General features: G+C 40.9%; 2 protein-coding genes across 3 annotated transcripts; one reads left to right on the top strand and one right to left on the bottom strand.

The window, feature by feature from the left end:
• Positions 1–2,119: 2,119 nt before the first annotated feature.
• Positions 2,120–12,838, top strand: LOC107088898. The gene is made up of 7 exons (XM_015381367.1): positions 2,120–2,141; positions 2,258–2,642; positions 5,446–5,555; positions 7,009–7,135; positions 9,154–9,279; positions 9,391–9,853; positions 12,654–12,838. The coding sequence occupies exons 2-7, from the start codon at positions 2,310–2,312 to the stop codon at positions 12,836–12,838; spliced, it is 1,344 nt and encodes a 447-aa protein (XP_015236853.1). The 5' UTR covers positions 2,120–2,141; positions 2,258–2,309.
• A 2,101-nt stretch (positions 12,839–14,939) lies between these two features.
• Positions 14,940–18,664, bottom strand: tk2 (thymidine kinase 2, mitochondrial). 2 transcript variants are annotated; one of them, XM_015381388.1, is made up of 10 exons: positions 18,331–18,661; positions 18,117–18,154; positions 17,953–18,027; positions 17,833–17,886; positions 16,932–17,021; positions 16,775–16,848; positions 16,595–16,683; positions 16,295–16,374; positions 16,133–16,213; positions 14,955–16,042 (listed from the first exon to the last, which is right to left on the bottom strand). In XM_015381388.1, the coding sequence occupies exons 1-10, from the start codon at positions 18,482–18,484 to the stop codon at positions 15,956–15,958; spliced, it is 822 nt and encodes a 273-aa protein (XP_015236874.1). In that variant the 5' UTR covers positions 18,485–18,661; the 3' UTR covers positions 14,955–15,955. The 2 variants fall into 2 exon arrangements, with proteins under 2 accessions (XP_015236875.1, XP_015236874.1); XM_015381389.1 differs by lacking the exon at positions 18,117–18,154 and having other exon boundaries at positions 14,940–16,042; positions 17,953–18,066; positions 18,331–18,664.
• Between the last annotated feature and the right edge of the window lie 192 nt (positions 18,665–18,856).

Below are 18,856 nucleotides of genomic sequence, written 5' to 3' on the forward strand. Positions count from 1 at the left end.
CCCCTGGCTACAATGTCAGATTCAGAAAAAGATGTTGAAATGTCTGAAAGGTCGGACACAGGTGAGAGCGTATCGGGTGATGGAGACCAACAAGACCTCCCTTATCCTTGGCCCTACCTCACAGGAGTTTTCCGAAATAGTCAAAATATTATGCTTTCAATTCATGTAGTGGCATCTGGCTGAAGGTTACTTCATACTCTGATACTTTAAGTAGTTTTTGGAGGACATACTTTTTCACTTGTAATTGAGTAAAGAGGTCAAGTTAATACTTCAACTTTTATCAGAGTATTTTTAAACTACAGTATCTATACTTCTACTTAAGTAACAAATGTGTGTACCTTTGACACCACTGCACACTTACAATGGAGAGGCATAGCCGGAAAAAATGTATAAGGGTGGCCAGGCAATAACCAATGTACACTGAGGGCTGGACATAAGTAGACAGGCACCAAAACCTCACGGTCAATCTCCACTGTTCCAACCAGAAAATGATATATATATATATATATATATATATATATATATATATATATATATATATATATATATATATATATNTGGAGGACAGCTACGTGGGGGGCCTACTTTAACTCCTGGATGTTCAACAGCCTGAAGCCTGGATTCTAACTCTGACAACACTCATTGGTTAGCTAAAGGAAATCATCAGAAGCAAGCAGGTGTTCTTTAAACTGTAAACGTGAATAGTCTATGCCATGCTACAATCAGAGGCATAGCTAGAAAAATTTTATAAGGGTGGCCAGGCATTAACCAATGTACACTGAGGGGTGGCCGTAAGTGGATAGGCGCCAGAGCCTCAGGGTCAATCTACACTGTTCCAACAATGAAAAATAACAAGCACAACATTCATATTCGCTAAATAAAGACTAACTTTACTTTCCTACAGCTTTTTCTAACAAATAGACACATATATTTCAACATCCGTGCTTTCTAGATTAAAGGTATAGTGGATAAAATTCTTTCAGGTTTGAGTTCTGGAGCGAACATCTTTTCCATTGTCTTTACTTACCTACTTTTATTAATAATCATTATGCATAAAATTGACATTTACAAGTACTAATATCTATATAAATTGATCATTTAATACGTTTTTACTATAATAATTATCTGATTTCACTGAAGACTCCTAGACAATTTGCAGACACACAATTTTCTCTTTACCCCACATAAAACAAAATCTAGTTCTGAAAGATCATGAATTCTGTACTTATTGTCTTTAACATTAGTACATTGATGTGCATAATTAATAACAGTGTTTTTTTTGAGAAGTAATTGTTAATGTATGAAAAATTAAAATGTTTTGAATATTCCTACACTTGAGAGTATTACTGCTGCCACTGTCTGTATTAGAAGGGAAAAAATGGTAGGGGGTGGCCAATGATTGGCTAAGGGGGGGCCTTGGCCATCTCTGGCCTCCCATCTAACTCCACCCCCATACCATACCATACCAACTTTATTTATGAAGCACTTTATACACCGGACAGGACCAAAGTGCTGTACACAATCATAAAATACAATAAAATTATAAAATAGAGAAAAAACGAGTGTAAAATACATATTAGTATAGAAAAAGAATAAAACAAAGTAAAACCTCTCAAATTGTGCCAAAAGCCAAGGAAAAAAGATAAGTCTTAAGAAGGGACTTAAAAACAGCAAGAGAAGAGGCTTGTCTTATACTCAGATATATATGAGTTGCTAAGGGTGCCCCCCATCTAGCTCCGCCCCTGTTACAATGCATAAATAGTTTTGAAACAAAAAAAGCTTGATACAAAAACAGAAACCAAATCATTTGGAACTGCAGGGGGCGCTGTTGCTTCTGTAGAAGCAATAGAGCAGGTGCATGGTGACCACCAGCTGTTCTTAGAAGCTGCTTGTTTTCACTTTATAATGAAACCATTAAATAAGAAAACCATTAAATTAGACATAAATGTATTAATTGGCTGAAGGGAAAAGATGTAAAGGACAAACAGAAAGACACATCCAGGTGAAACTGATTAAAGATGAAGTCATGCGTGTTGAGTTTCCGCCCGCACCCTGCGGGAGGGACGCACCTTCAGCGTCATTAACGCTGTAATGGGCTCAGTGTGAGAACAGGTGAATACAGGTGATTAGTGTGAGAACAGGTGATCCGTTTGATTCTCAGGTGTTTGTTCCCCGATCTTCTGTCAGCTTTGATCACATTAAGCAGCTTCTGATTATACTTTAGAGAAAAACACGCTGACTTTCGCTTCCTCTTCAGCTCCACTTCCTCATCATCATCATCTTCCTCATCGTCTCACAGCTCGGCGGTCATGAAGGACGAGGCTGGACAGGAGGAGGATCATTTCTCCCGCGATCATCTATATGAGGATTACAGGAGCTGCTACCTGCGGCTCGGTGCTGAGGTCCGGCCCTGTCGGGACCCCCGGCTCCTGAAGAGGGCGGCCCGGTTCCTGCTGAGGAGCCCCGACCTGAGAGCCACTTTCACGGTGTTCCCCTTCTCCCAGGCTGTGGCGGAGAGATGGGCTGAAGGCACCGACAGCAGGAAACACCTGATGGGCTTAATCAAAGCCACAGAGATGCTGGAGACCCTCTGCATCAACATGTTCCTGCAGCCCTGGAAGAAGGAGATCAGGTCCCTTAAGGTTCGCCCTCAACCACGTGGAAGGGTCCTCAGATCTTTTCTAAAAGCCTCACTGATGGAGAACCCGAAGACACAATCTATGGGGTGAGATAACCACCAAAAAACAGGTGGGTGTCTGAATTTGTAAATGGAAGTTAATAAACCTGAATAAATGTAAGATTTGTATTTGCTTCCTGTTGTCAGCCCAAACCAGCTGTGAGAAGTTGAGAAGTAAGCATCACAACAACCATCACCAAGACTTCTATAACGCGGTTTTACTGGCTTTGGTTATAAACACGGACGCGACACTGACTTCAGCAGGTTTGCCGGATGTAACTGAATGGAGTTTTCCAGCCCAAAACATTTTCATAAACCGCCTGGATATACGAAATCTTTTGACTCGCCCAAAGTCTAAGCCTTTGGGCGAGTCAAAAGTCAAAAGTCTATTGATCTCTTAGGCCATGAATCTAAAGAAAAACATTTTTTACCCATAGACGGCCGTCCTAAACTGACAGCTTGGGAAACATCCCAACCTGGCAACAATGCATGTAAGACGGGAAACATTAGCCTTTAGATGCAAAAGCCCATCATGCACAGGAACATATTTGTGCATAAATTTGCCAAATATAGGAGGAACATCGTAGTTTGGTTTAAAGGAAGCGTTTTAGTTTTATCATAATTTAGTTTGTTGCAATGATTTTAAAGTTTGAAGAAATAGAAAATTAACCGTCACCAGGATGTGCGTGACAAGGAAGGGCTATATATACTGCATGCATCATTCAGGTAGTTAACATTGTATTACTTCTTGAGCTCCTTGAGTTATTTACTGTCACAGGTAGGTGCTTGGGCCAGAGATTAAGTGTTGCGACTGGTTTAAGGAGGGCCGGCCCTCACATGCTGAAATTAGCGCCGGCCCACCGGGCAAATGCCTGTTATGACAGATTACCAGTCCGAGCCTGTTTATGAGTACAAACTATAACCCCTGATAAAGCTGTTACACTCCTCACCAGTTGGTGGCAGTAAAACGCCTGAAAGGTGTTCACTAACCTCATGAAGCAAGAAGATGAAAACACGAAAACTATTGGATGTTATTGCAAGTGTATGATGGCGTGTTAGGGCCATTCAAAAATGAAAATTTTTTTTTAAAATTTTTGAGTTTAAAGTGGCGTTTTTACGAGAATAAACACGGAAATTAATGGGTAAAAACACACTGGTTTACAGTATGTAGGCTGACCAGACGTTCTCCTTTTCCTGGACATGTCCTACTTTTCAGACCTAGAAAAAATATCCGGGGGGAATTTCAAAATTGTCTGAGATTTTGGTCGACTACAGTGCAGCACATAGTCGAAACAGGGAGCCAATAGCCTGGACACCTGCAGCCCTGTGCTCCCCCCCCGCCTGTTTTACTGGTCCCCAGCCCCCCTCCACCGGCTAAGTATGGGCGGCTCATGGCTCTCTGCCAAAAGCACCCTCCTTCTCAGAAACCCAAATCTCGTCACCCTAGATTTACGAAATTCAAACATACAAATATAAAAGAAAAAGGAACAAATTTAGGAGTAAAAAAGTAGCAAATTAGCAGGATTTAAACATGTATATTTGCGGAACAATGTGCGATTATAATTTTTCTTACAACAGGCTTCATAAAGCTCATGCCCATGCATCATTAATGGAGGCTCTAGCAATGGAAGGAGACTGGACAATGGCTTCCTCATGGAAGTGTTTTTAAGTAAAAGTGAACACAATAATTAGCACCTTTATTATCTCGTAAATTTTCATGTTTTTATTCTTGTAAATGTGACTTTTTATTCATGTAGATTTCCTACTTGTTTCCTTCTAAATTTGCATGTTCATAATCTCGTAAATTCTGGGGTTTTTAATAGTAAATTTGCGTGTTTATTCTTGTTGATATGCCACTTTAAACTCAAAAATTTACATTCCATTTTTTTTCCATCTTCGAATGGCCCTAATTTACTGTCATACACAGACACTTACGACAACATTTCAGCTAAAGTATAATGTTTGACGTTTCGTTTTCGTCCTCTTCTTCTTGTGTAATGTGTAGTATAACAGCATTATCTCTGCAAGGCGTTCTCAGGAATTTGATTCATTAATTTCTATTGAGCTACATCGACACATTTAGACACCTATGCAAATGTTTGTGTTAGTTATCTGTACCCATACTATGAATGCAAATCAAAAACCCTACACATACATTTAATATTCGCTCCAAAATTGTAAATTTTATTCTTAATGTCTAAACTTTTCACATATTAGATGTGTATGTACAGTAGAAGTTGACAACAAGGAACAAATGCAAATCTTATATTTATACACACTGACCTACATTTACAGATTCAGCCACTTTTTATTGACAGTAATCTCACCCCATAGAACTTTGGGATCAAATCCAAACAGTTGGTTAAACTGTTAGCCCCATTTACTGAGATACCTTAAAATGAAATTCATTGAACCAGACTGTCCATCATTTCTACTTCCTATTCTTCATTCTTTCTCTTTTCCACCAAATAGATTATTGAATTTACATTTTGTGGAATCAATTTCAGGGTCCGTTTCTGTGGTTCTGATCAAGTCAGAGTGCAGGAGGCCCTGAAATCTCATCCTGACTCTGCAGAACTTCATAAGGATATAATCAGCTCTTTTTTTAAATGCAGCCTGGTGGATCAGATTAAAACAGGTTTTTTCTGTCTGTTGGGCGTAGTGCAGAGCAGATCCCTACTGATTCTGTTAGGGTTGGATGGTTCTGGTTGAGCTCAAACTGTTTTCTACCACGCTGTTAACTGTACAGGTCTGTGTTTTTCTTCCAGACGTTTACAGGAGCCTTTGTTTACTGTCTGCTGCCGGTTCTCAGCTGTTCCACCATTCAGGCCATCTTGGCCTCCATTGGCTACCTGCCCAACAGCGACGCCGATAAGAGGTGAGAACCCTGCAGAACTTCAGACTGCAGGCAGTGATATGGATGTGACAGACCCCTGATCCCCTAAAAATACACAGAATTACTTTATATTTATGTACGCATTTATAAAATGAAGTAATTATTTTCAGTGTTTGATCAATTTATTTTCTTAAATATCATTCCATGGTTTAATGCAGTATATATTTAATTATTGAATTGTACAGTTAATAATCTAATTAGTCATTTTATTATCTAATGGTATTTCTTATGATAAAATGAATTTCTGAAGTATAAAAAGAGTAATTTCGGCTGAAAATGTAGATTTAATGCTGTAGATGATGAAGGGGAGCAGATTGACCTCCAGTCCGATCTTCTTTTCATTTAGTCTCTGTGTTTTATTTGCTGCTGCTTTTAAACCAGGACTCGCTTAGAGTTTTCTTAAACTTGATGGGACTGTCCTTAATAAATAAAAAGCAGGTGGACATCAGTCCCGTCCTTTAGCTACAACCTTTCTAGCTCCTTGTTTGCTCACGTCTTCCTCTTTGTTCCTGATTGTCTCTTTCTTAACATTTGGTTTAGGGTCCTGCTCCTCTAAGGTTTCATTTCATCACAATAGCTGCTTTGCTTCAAACAGATGAATCAATTTTATTGATTTTTATTAGAATTGAATTTTTGGGAATCAGGATCTTTTTCCAGCCTTGTCCGCTTTTGGCTTCCATAGCTTAGAGTGACATCACTTCACCAATTTCTGTTGCAAACCCATAAGAGTTATGTGTATATACCCATAACTGTTGAACTAATTCACTTTGTGATATCAGAAGCCTTAAATATGTCTTTGAAAGTAATTCATGTCATTTGTCATATATTTTTTATCATGAAACTTAAAGAAGAAAAAAAAATTGGATTAGATTTGGAAGGAAAAAAAGTTCAGATTGAATTTTTGAGACATCCAGACTGGGCATGTAGATCTGTTATCCATTGGTAATGTCTCCAGTCAAACAAAACGCAGGAAACCTAATTGTTTATCGTCAGATATCAGTTGCTTTGTTCTCTGCTGTGACGTTGTTGCTGATCAGGAAAGGGAAACCAGCTTAGATGGATGTTCCTGGATTTCAGCAAAGTCGTCCTGATATCTGCTGATGAAGGGAAACTTCGCTCTGTTTGGATTCATCATTGTCAAATGTCTTCAGAAAAATAAGTAGTTATTGAAATGATCCATTTTATCTATGAAGAGACATTTCTTCACTCTAATCTATACTGTTTGTAAAACAAAGTCACAAAAAATGATCTAAGCTTATACTACAAAATATATCTATTCCATACTTTGATCAAGATATTATGAGGACTTTGTTCCAAAAATAACTTTAACATCTTAGTATTGACACTCTTGTTCTTAGACTTGTTTTACTCAACTACACTTTTCTTAGGGGTTTTAAATCTAGTTAATAATAAAAAGTTTAACTCTGTGTTTCAGTGAGTTCACACTGAGTGCTGGTCCCGATGCGGACCGAGCTTTGCTGCTGGGATTCGAACTGCTGCTGGCCAGAGTGGAATGTTCTCATCTGCTGGACCTACTGGTGGAGCACCAACTGGGACCACAGGTCAGATCGGCAACTCCCCACTTTTCATGTGTTCCTCATTCTAGTGTATGGGCTGTTCTAGGGGCCAATGGGGGCCATTGCCCCTGTAGATCATGTCCTGGCCCCTGTACTGAAGACATAATACTCAAAGAAGTTCTAATGGTGATATGCGCTGAAACAGACATGGTTACTGATCGGTCCTTTGGATCTATTTCATTTTTTTTTGTTACAAATTCTGTTTGACTAATTATATATTATAAAAACAATAAGGTGATCATTTCAGTGGGATTAAGATAGGATCACAGTTTTCATCTGCTAAATGTTTTAAAACAAATTTAAAAAAAAATCTAATTCAGATTTAATAGAAAACAGTAATTTTAACTTGAATTAAGTCAAAAATATGTAAAATTCCTAAATTATGAATGTATATTGACCTAATTAGAATTAGAATTCAACCTAATTGAATGGACATTTCACTTCATGCAGCAATCTTAATATATTTGAATCCCTTGCTCTGTTTTTTATTTCATTTTTTTTGGCTCCCCCATGAAAACAAGCTGGCCCCCTGGTATATTCGGTCTAGAACCACCACTGTTCTAGTGGGTGAAAAGTAATTCCTTAGTGTCCCAATTTTTTTTTTTTTTTGCTGATTGTCTGATTGAAATTATAACTTTCATAAAGAGGATTTCAGAGCTACACAACTTTAAAAAAAAACAAAAAAAAAAAACAAGACAACTCAGTCCAGAACCAATGAACTTCTGAAGACATGATGCACTGCTGGTGTGCCAATGCTTCTCATGGTGCTTGGGAATCAGATTTACGCATGTTCAGGAAATGAGGAATAAAAAAAGGTCACTTTAGTATTTATAAAAAACTGATCAGTTGCATCATTTATTTTAAAGAGTTAAATTCTTTTGAATGAATTAATCAAAATGATCACGTTAAAGTTCTGGTCTGTCTGAAATTTTAAATTAAAAGTTAGTAAATGTGAAATAATTAGAGATTTGTTTTTATTTCTTGTTTTCAGTCTTTATATTCTTCTGCCAACAAATATTTAATCTTTGAGAAAACAATTTTAGAATTTATAAATGCAAGATACAACTTTACAGCACTATAACTTTATGCTAGGATTCAGCATTCATGCACAGGAATCTGAAAAATTAGGAATGATGTGCAGTGATCTGAAATTATGCATAAAAATCCCACATTTCTAAGAACAAATCTACACACTCTGGTATAATGTTTTAAGGCATGGGCAACATATGCTGTGGTTCCTTTATGTTTGTTGGTATGCAAACAACTTTCAGGTGCATTCCTGCCACAAACTGGTAAGGAATGCATCATCTTCATCCAAAGATTTAATGTTTGGTCTGTCTTTTTGTTTATCGCTGCATTCTTCCTGTCTGCCGAGTGCTTCGTATTTGTAACTTGACAGGGTCTTGTTCTGGGCTCTCTGAGGTTTAGGCTAGGAAGCCCTGACCTCTGTCCAACTAACGGGTGATGAAGAGGTCACTGATGCACAGGTATCAGCCAATACAGGGAACCACAGACTGAAGAAGTGTTCAGATGGTCATATTATGCCTGGTTGGTGGATCTACTAATGGCGATCAGTCCAGCTCCGGTGTATTGTCCTTGAACTGCGCAATGTCCCAATTCAGCTTTTAAGGGTTCTTCTCCATTCTTTCTTTGACTCTGTTGGCTGAGTGGAGTCAGTCCACCAGAGTTTTAACTCTCCATCTAGTCAAAGCAGAAGCAGAAGATAAAATCCTGCCACCATCTGCTCCTTGTTAAAAATGCAGACCTTCCAAATGGCTGCAGATCTTCTGTGTTCATACCTGAAACTAGCCTTGCATTATTGCTCTGATGGCTGAGCTGCTGCACGGGGGCGCAGCGGCTAAAGGACCATACTCCCTTAACAGGATAACACCATATTTATAGACACCAAAGTCATCTGATCAAGGACTGACCAACGCCTGCAATATATATAATATATTTGTAGGTCCAGAACTGACTGATCTGATCTAATGCTAATCCTGCAGGAATGGTTAGATGTTCTCCAGAGAGGAAAGCAGCCTGCAAAGTTGATAGATCCCTCAGAAAAGCAAGCGATACTAGAGGAAAGGAGAGACAACGATGCTGAGAAGGAGGATTTGGATAAGAAAGGGGTATGACTGGAACTAAGAAAATATTCTATCCTGACGGTTTTCAAGTTCTAAAAGGGCTTCAGCATGGCCACAAAACACTGTCCTGCTCTAAATGTGGTTTCTTTCTTCCAGGAAGCTCTGCGTTTAGAGGCCAGGCCTCCCTCAGTCCCCCAGCCTAAGCCTCGCCGGTATGGCCTCAGCAACATGGACCATTCGGTTATGGATCTGCAGAGGACGTACCCAGACCTGGCCTTCAGGGGTCGCCCTCTGCTCGCAGAGCAACCTCAGAAAGCTGCTGTGGCCGACTGTGTAGCTGATGGTACCACTGAGCATTTAAAAACAAAGCTGATGGAGAATAAAGCGCTGACTGGATGTGACGGTTATAAAGACAGAACCAGTGCAGGGGTCACTGACCCATCAGAAACCAGCTTTAGGAACTCTGACGAATCCAGATTGGATGATGATGATCACCTCAGTGGTCCTCAAGCCATTTCCCTTCATATCACACTGAGGAAAGGACCCAAAGTGGAACCGAGCTTGGATCTAGGAAAGATGCCCCCCCCCACAGAGGCGTCTGATGGAAAGCAGAAATCTGGTAAGAAATGTATAGTTGTTTCAGATCTTCATGAAAACCCTTGGTTTTATAGGAAGCTCCACAGTTACTGCTTGCATGCTCTGTGTGAGACGTGACTGCAACTAACAAATATTTTGCAAATCGATTATTTTTTCGATTCATCGATTAATAATTGGATCGCCAAAGATTCTTTAAAGACTTTTAACGAAATCAAACCAGGTGAAACTAAAATACTTTTCGACTTGTGGTGTTCTGGATAGACCATGTTGATAGAGGAAAGTAAATTTCTTATCTTAAACTTTCTTATCTTAAATGCAAAATGTTTACATTTTTTTTTATTTATTTATTTTTTTTTTTACAATTTTGGCACATTTTCCTGCTCTATCAGCTAAAGGCATGTTTTAGAGTCTCTATACCCAGAATATTACCAGAAGATTATGAATGTATTAAATAACTAGAACTGGAAATGATAGAAAATGTAAATGTCATTCAAATCGAGGGATAATCAATTATCAGTTGAATAATAATATAATTTGTTTACTGACCAGGGTTTTTGGTCTCTTCCATAAAGGGTTGTCTTTCACCAATTTAGTAATTGAGACTATGACTATCAGCAAAGTTATTAATCACCAACCAAATAAATGTCCCTGTTCATTCAGATGCTACTGAAAGAAAAGTGAATCCAGCCTGAGTGATATATCGTTCACTGCATAGAATAAAGACAAAAGAATGAGAGTTAAAATACAATGCTACCTTTATTAACTACAGTCACAAAGTATTATATCTAATAACTACGCAGACACTAAACACTACTGAAAATAAAAAATAAATACCGTAAACAAAAGGGGACGAGGGGTTTAGAAGCCTAAGTCAGAGGAATTTTCAAGTTTTAAGGCTTAATGCATTGAAAGTGTCCTTTAAAATAGCAGAAGATAAATGTGAATAAACTCTGAAGCAGAGATGTTAAACGCGGTCAGAACAGTGCAGTTTCATTCAGATTTATGGTGAAAAATGAATGACTCAGGAATACATTTAACTGTGAAAGAGAAATGGGTTAGCTTAACAGGCCGCAGGGGATTCGACAATGTGGAACCAAACTACATTTCAGAGTGGCCTTTTATTGTGGGCAGTCTAAAGCACACCTGTGCACTAATCATGGTGTCTAATCAGCATCTTGATATGCCACACCTGTGAGGTGGGAGGGATTATCTCAGCAAAGTTTAAGATCTTTGCGTTAATCTCATAAGAAATGGGAGCAAAATCAAAAATGTTGTTTACATTTTTGTTGAGGTTATCTATAAGGTGTTAAGCCGGTTACGATTTTTTACCCTTTTTGGACAGATTTTCCAGTTGTGTGAGAATTTGTCGATCGGGCTGACTTTCAGCCTGATCGTGCATCGTATAGTATACGGGGGGTAAAGAGGGGCGATCAGCCTCCAACGAACACCTCGATTCAGGAATCGTAAGGTCTGGAGAAAATCAAACATTTTGAAATTCAGTCAGCCGTTGTGGGCAAATCGCTTTGTGCACTGGCGCAGATGAGGATTCTTCTTTCTCTCAGAGGCAAACACAGAAGCATGGCGGGGGTGCGAGTGAAATGGAGTTCTTTCTGTCAAACTGACAGACCGTAGTATCCACGTTTGCTCAGCCATGTCTTTGTCCAAATACGTCGTCACCTTTTCTTTTTAGGGCTTTCAGCACAAAATTGCCAAGGCAGTGCGTTTAACTCTAGTGAGCTTCATATTCCTCTTCTACTCGCTTGGCTTCCAGATAGACGAGTCCGCTTAGCGCCATCTCACTGCGGAGCTGAATCCAACGTGGTTTTTAGACGTATAGTGTGAGCAGGTAGATCGCATCAGAGCGTCACAGTGTGAGAACAAACATCGTGAGCGGTGAACGTTTAAACCCTGAGGTTTCGTCGTACAGTGTGAGCTGTAGCTGCGTACAAGGATTGAAAATATCTCACAGTGTATGCCCTTTGTTGGCCAACCGATAAGGGGTTGATCAACCAATGAGGTCTCAAGCAACTAATGAGGTTTTGCCAACCAATTAAGCAACCAAAAGGTGAAGTCAACTCCTTTCCCCAATGGAAGCAGTGATCCGATTTAAGAACCAGCAGGGAAACTCTCATAGACAGATGAATTAACAGATAATGAATGAAATGTTATTTAAACTAATAATTAGATTGCAGGCAGTAACAGGAGTACAGTAGTGAACCAGACCATCGCTGTGAGGAGGGGAAGAAATTCAATGGCTGCCCTCTGCAGTGTTTTTCTGTCACAGAGGAACTGAAAAGGAGAAGAGGTCCTGAAAAAGGTTACTAAAAGTGGTCGGGCAGGCAGGTTGTTAGGAAATTGCTGGTATTTCTTTACCACCAAAGTCGGCACAAGTACCAAAGTATCAATATAAAAATGAGCATTTTGAACAAAGCCAAATGAATATGATGGTAGTAAAGGCTGCCATTTACCTTTTAGGTCAACTGCAGACAAACGCTAAATTAAAAAAGGCAAAGAGTTCAGTTCAGTTTTTTTGTCCCAGTATGGGCAATTTTTGTGCAGTAGGGGTACACCTTTCACACACAGGTTCACATTTCACAAATCACAGATAAAAAATAAAAGAAGTACAAGAGACACATATTTAAAAAGATAAAAGTAAGGTGGATAAAAGAGCATAGGCCTGAATCCATGCAACATATGGCTATCTGCTTTTCCTGGTAGAGTTTAGCAGCTGAAGAGCAGAGGGAATAAAGGAGTGTTTGTATCTGTTGGTCCGAACTGGAGCTGAAATAGTACTGACTTTTATTTTCCTGTTAAATCTACAGCCAGAGATGATGTGACGGCTGATCCATCGGAGTCTCCATCCTTCAGCTCGATTGATGAAGAGCAACAGCTGAGGGAGCTAGCAGAGAGGATGGGACAGGGAGCGACAGAGGTGAAGGGAAAAACCACTGGCCCAACGGAGACGGGAACATGTGTGGAAGAACAAAACCAGGAGAACAAACGGTGAAAGAGGATCGGCAAAGAAAGTCTAAGGCCTAAAGTGAAACTTTTTTCCTGAAATATTGATCAATCTCTTGGTTTCCTTTTCCTAAACTTTGGCTTGGTGTTGAAGCAGAATGGCGGGACGGTTTTTCTCAGGCCACTGGAGCCGACCAATTAGATCAATCTGGGCTTTGAGAAGGATGAAATGTTGAGATTAACATTTATTTTCATGCTAATTGTCTTATGCTAGGAGGCTTTCATTATTTCAGTAACTTTTTGCTAAAATGATGTCATTGACACAATAAAAGGGACCTTTTTTTTTTTTTTTTTAATTATGGTTTATTATGGTGGTCTGCACTGAGATTGGGATTAAAGACCGGCGGTCCTGCTGACATCCAGATACAAACCACCTAATTAAAGGGCACTGTTTGTGCTTTTCACTGACTTAAAGGTTTCAGCTCCTCAAAACAAAACTGAATATAAGACGAAGATGAGTAAATGCAACCACTTTTCAAAGTGGGCTTTTCTTCAGAGACCGAGGACTTTCTGACTTTGAGTTTAGGGGTTGATGGCTGCTTCAACGCCTGATGGAAAACCCCAAACCGAGTCTAAATATATTAAAATTAATCACCTTGATTGAAGGTAGGGGGGTATAAATGAGAATTGGAGGAAAGGGAAGGCTGTTGTTGTTATGGCAACACAGTGACACCCCATGTGTATGGCTGTGCCGCAGGGTGACATAAAATTAAGCATTTGCCCCTTTCTTAAAAATGTATACGGTCAGAAAAAACTATTTCATAGAGGTTTCCTGTCAGTGTGACGAAGATGCAGGATCCCAGCAGACCTCTGCTACTAGTTTGCCGTTACACCTGCTGCCACATTCCTGATTATTTAAGGCCTGAATGGTCCACTCAGCCTACCCGCTGCGTGGTTTGGGACGGCCCGTAATGTGGAGGGCCCACTGCAGCCACATGCACATGGAGGGTTACTGCTTAGGGAAGGTTTAGGGGTCACTTTGGGATTGGATCTTTGTCCTGCTTTTACTTGTTGACTCTTCAGCAATCCCTCACACCGCGCATCCAGAGACAGTGGAACCAGGCTCAGTGTGAGCGGCCATCTGCAGGGGCCGACTGGGGTTCAAGGGGACAGAAGCAGAGATACAAAAGGTTAACTAGATCCAAAGGTGGCCCTGTCCAGGACAAAATCATATTCACAATAAAAAAAATTTACCTCCCTGGATTATTTAAGCTGCCACATTACTCCATTCACATGATCAGTGCACTATAGCCACAGATGCTCTGGGTCTGGGCGCGGAGGAAAAACTGCCGTACTTCAGCCCTCTGACTGCCAACAGCAGGCGAGGTGGCTGAAGTCCTACCGAAGACGAGAGAAGAATGGAGAACCCCGACCTCCCGAGTGACCATCACCCACAGCTGTGTTTGATTTCAGAGGCCGCGTCCTCCAAGGACTCCTACCTGGACTGGGTCCTTGGAAGTCCATGAAAACAAGGAGGCTGGAAGGTTTGGCTATGGATCCAAACAGATCCAGCTTTCTCTGGCTTTCACCAATGTATGCTCTGTTGCCTAGCAACCATTACAGTTGACACTTAAAGCAGGAACTGATGTTCTGAGTGCTGATAACATTTCTAAGGAGCTTCAGCAGCAGTGCCGTTGGATTTATAGTCCCCACACTGGAGTGATATCTGGAAGCTGAGATTAAATTGCAGCCAAACCCATTTACACGGGGACACATAAAACGTTTCAATAAAACAGATATTAGCCGCCACGTATTTGACTTGATAACCATTTTAATTCATTTAGACAGAACTATTCAGACTTGGATTATATAAAACTGCACTTCCAATGTTCACCACTGTTCAGCGCCATTTATTTCCCTCTGAGCAGCCCGCTTGCTTGGACTCGCAATGAATCATGGGATACCCAAGGCTACAGAGGATACAGCGGACCTGTCCTTCAAAGCTGGAAAAAAGGATTTGTCAGCTGCATAAAAAGGAGTCTTCCAATCCTCGCTATGACATCATCGGTCGACGAATCTGGCCAGGAGTCAGCTGCTAGATTCGAACTCGGCACTTGTTATAGAGCAGAACCCAAACATGGTGACAGATATGGAGAACGGATCACTTTCTTTTTGCTTTTTAAGATATTTTATTAATAAAAAACAGTTTTCAGAGGTGGAATGTCAGTGGGAGGTTTTCCATAGAGATTACTGAAAACAACACATTTCAAAAATGGAAAGAGAAAATTTTTTTAGACTAAAATGTAAGTAAAAATTCAAACAATACTGTTTGCTGTTTTGATTATTTTTCCGAATTTCTGCTTTCATCATTTTTTGGAAGGCTCAGTTTTAGGAACAGCATTCTTATTAAATCCTTGTAGTTTAACTGTGAGGAGATGCAATTCATAAAACTCACCCCAAAAAAATGGTAGAATAAAGCAGGTTAACTTCAACAGAAACACTTTGGAAAAAGAATCTTTAGCTCTCAGCAGAACAGAATGTCTGTTTGCAGCCATCTTTGCCTTAATGACTGTGGAGCCAATGTCCCTGTAGAGTTAGTTGAGGTTTTCGAGTGAAGCAGCATTTTACGGAACAAAAATCAACAAATCTAAACATTCCTTTAACTCTGCAGAGAAGTTGTGTCAGATGAAACTTGGAGCTTGAGGGAAAGTGATGAATAAGGTTGCTCTTAGCTCTGGTGGAGTAGCTGTTAGGTAAGCTCTCACCTGGAAGCTTAACAATAAAATACCCGATTCCACGGCCAAACTGAAGGGATTTACCGGTGAACTGATAACGGCTCGTCTTTAAACCGGATAAAGATGACATTGGAAACTGCTCTCTATCAAACAGGACGAGCGACTAATTTCTAGGCAGGATTGACTTCAATTCTTAACGGTAGATTTTTTTCCTCGCTGAATGAATCTGATTAAACTTGACTTTTTCTAATTTTCAAACATTAATCGAGGCGCTCAGCAAAGGTACGGGCAGAGTAGCCATGCTGATTGGTCCAAAACCGTCCAGTGCAGAAAAGAATCAAATTCATGGGTTGATGATGAAGCAGCTTAGGGTTTAGAACCAATAAATAGATCTGGGTCTCAGAGAAGGTGAGGCAGCATTTGTCGCAGCATCAGGAGCTGCTGGTTGCAAGGATCCTCTCTCGGTGCTCCTCATACTTGTGGAGCATCTTCTGGAGGTCGTGGTCTGCAGGGATCACCTGGAAAACAGGTCAGCATATGTTTTCTTCCCATCTCTGCCTTCTGCGGTTTCAATGGGACCAATGTGGACGTGTAGATCCTTCACTCACCAGAACTGGAGCAGGAACCGGAGAGGAGCTTCCTTTAATGAGCCAGTCCTCGTAGCGCTGATGGATGGACTCCAGATACTCCTGGCAGACAAACACAGAGGAACCTGATGAGGCCGCAGAACATGAACAGTGCCGTCTCTGAAAATAACCTCGACTTCTCACCAGAGGAATGACCTTCTCCTCCTCTCTGCACCTCTGCTTCAGCCTCTCATAGCAGGTTAGAGGAGACGTCTGCAGGTAAACTGGAGCCAGAGGAGAAGAACATGATTCAGAACACACTGGAAAAAAATGCAGACTGAAGGCAACCTGGCTTTTTTGGAATCTAAGGAAATGATTTGTTAAAACTAAACTAGAGAAAACCCCTCAAAGTAAAAGACTGACCTGTTTCAGTTAGCAAACAGAAGCCTGGTTTCTACCAATCACAACTAAAAGGGTTTTAGTTTTCAAACTGGAGGCTCTTACCAATCAGGTCAACTGGGAGGGAAACGTTAGCGGTGATCCAATCAAACCACTCGCTCAGAACAGCATAGTCCACCTCCGGCATTTTCCCACTGAAATACAGAACCATGTTAGAACTAACTGACTGTTTATGGTCATTTGGGGTCAGTTCCAGATTTTAGGTTCAGATAAAAACAAGAGAACCTCTGAAAGAGATTGTCCACAAAGATGTGCTTGGCGCTGAAGATGGACCTCTCCATCATCATGACAGGAGCAGCCTGAAACCAGAGAGAACCATCAGACCTCCTGGAGGGGGGTTAGTCCTCATGTCAGGGTGTCCTCCCAGATCAGCTGCACTCACAGAGGCTGACAGGTGTCTGTCCAGCATGGTGAGCTGAACATAGGTCTGCAGAGTGATAGCCCAGCGCTGTGGATCCTGGTACATCAGGGCCTGCAGAGGACAACAGGGAAGGCAGTCAGCTCAAGGAAACCGGACCGTATGAGAGATAAACGATGGAGAGTCATCTGTTCCAGTTACTGAAAACAAACGGGTTTCAAAAATAGAACCTATCAATAAAAAACAATCTGAGTAATTATAGAAAACCAAACATTTTGGAAAGTAAAATCTGAAATAATACAAAACTTTAATAATATTGGTTAAACTTTTGTATAAATTGGGAATATTTTTATTTTTTTTAATGCATTTTCTTCAAATTTACTTTTTTAAAAACAGGCCGCACAGTGGTGCAATGGGTAGCACTGCTGCCTTGCAGCAAGAAGGTTCCAGATTTGATTCCCGGCCCTTTCTACATGGGGTTTGCATATTCTCCCTGGGCATGCGTGGGTTCTCTCTGGGTACTCCGGCTTCCTCACACAGTCCAAAAACATGACTGTGTGAACGGTTGTTTGTCTCTGTGTTGCCCTGCGATGGACTGGCGACCTGTCCTGGGTGTACCCCGCCTCTCGCCCGTAGACAGCCGGAGATAGACACCAGCAGGGCTAAAGCGTGACAGAAAATGGATGGATGGAATATTTTCTCTCTGCTTTCAGTAATGTTGAATCAAATGACTCCTCCAACCATGTAGGTCTATATTAGGCAGATTTAGCTTCCTTTCAGAATCAATGTCCTTGGCTAAATAAAAGCAGTTTAAATGTGGACCTAACAGGCTTCCATACCACATGCTGAGACCAGGACCAGTTGGTTAAATTTGTTTTTCTCTTTAAATAACCTGACAGCATTGATGAATGATGCCGTTAATTACCAGAGGATTGTTTCCACGGACGTCCCTCCATTTGGAGACCGGTTCCGTCTGGACCTGGAACAAAGCAGCAAGTGTTTAGCAGTAAATTAACCGGCTCAGATCCACGGGACTTCCAGGTACCTCTATGTTGCTGGTTCTGCTGAAATATTCCAAACATGTCGTTTTTCCACAGGCGATGTTCCCCTCCACACAGATCTGGAATCAGTGGACAGAGACACGCGTGTCAGCACCACGCTGGGAAGAACAAACACGCAGAGCATCAGTCAGCGTGGGAGGATGCTCACCACAGTCTTTCTGCTGTCTCCATTCCGCACCAACTTCCCTTGAAAGGAAGACAACATAGTGAGACAGACTCTTCGCTCCTGGTCTCAGTTAGCTAAGCTAGCGACGGAAAGCAGCAGGGGCCATATCCGACCTCCTTTCGTAAGCGGGTCTAACATCAGAGCAGCAGAGGAGAAAGGTCCGCTGTTTAAGGCTCAGCTAGCCCCCACTGGTTACCTGCTGGAACCGCCTTAATCCGGCTAGAAGGTCCCGTCCGGATCCCTCTGGTACCTCCTGTCCGAACTGACTGAAGTACGTGAGGAAGAGCTGACCTGAGGCTGAGCGAGAACCGAGCAGGGGCCGCTGTCATCTTCCATAACATCCACCGCATCCCCACCACTTCCGCCGCGCTTCTTCTTCTTCTTTTCAATTATGGCGGATCACAAGCAACTTTAAGGTGCACACCGCCACCTACTGTACATGACTGTGCAGCAACATTACTTTACATCAAATTCTAGTTTTTAATTTCGTATTCTGTTGCTGGATTCATAATGTTTTCTTAAACTGTAAATATCCTTTATATTTTCTTCATACCGCTGCCCTTCTTCTTCTGTCTGAGACCGACATCCATGGATATACTGCCACCTGCTGTTCAGTGCTGGTAACATCACTTCTTTCTTTCTTTCTTTCTTTCTTTCTTTCTTTCTTTCTTTCTTTCTTTCTTTCTTTCTTTCTTTCTTTCTTTCTTTCTTTCTTTCTTTCT

This window comes from Cyprinodon variegatus, unplaced genomic scaffold (genome assembly GCF_000732505.1).
Source record: "Cyprinodon variegatus isolate N-32 unplaced genomic scaffold, C_variegatus-1.0 Scaffold232, whole genome shotgun sequence".
Classification (NCBI taxonomy): domain Eukaryota; kingdom Metazoa; phylum Chordata; class Actinopteri; order Cyprinodontiformes; family Cyprinodontidae; genus Cyprinodon; species Cyprinodon variegatus.

Coding starts and splice junctions, on each gene's coding strand:
- tk2 (XM_015381388.1), bottom strand. CDS start 18,484: ATGCGGTGGATGTTATGGAAGATGACAGCGGCCCCTGCTCGGTTCTCG. Junction 18,028..18,116: donor GAGACAGCAGAAAGACTGTG/GTGAGCATCCTC, acceptor CACTGATTCCAG/ATCTGTGTGGAGGGGAACAT. Junction 16,375..16,594: donor CCTCCCAGTTGACCTGATTG/GTAAGAGCCTCC, acceptor CTCTGGCTCCAG/TTTACCTGCAGACGTCTCCT.
- LOC107088898 (XM_015381367.1), top strand. CDS start 2,310: ATGAAGGACGAGGCTGGACAGGAGGAGGATCATTTCTCCCGCGATCAT. Junction 5,556..7,008: donor AACAGCGACGCCGATAAGAG/GTGAGAACCCTG, acceptor TCTGTGTTTCAG/TGAGTTCACACTGAGTGCTG. Junction 9,854..12,653: donor TGATGGAAAGCAGAAATCTG/GTAAGAAATGTA, acceptor TTAAATCTACAG/CCAGAGATGATGTGACGGCT.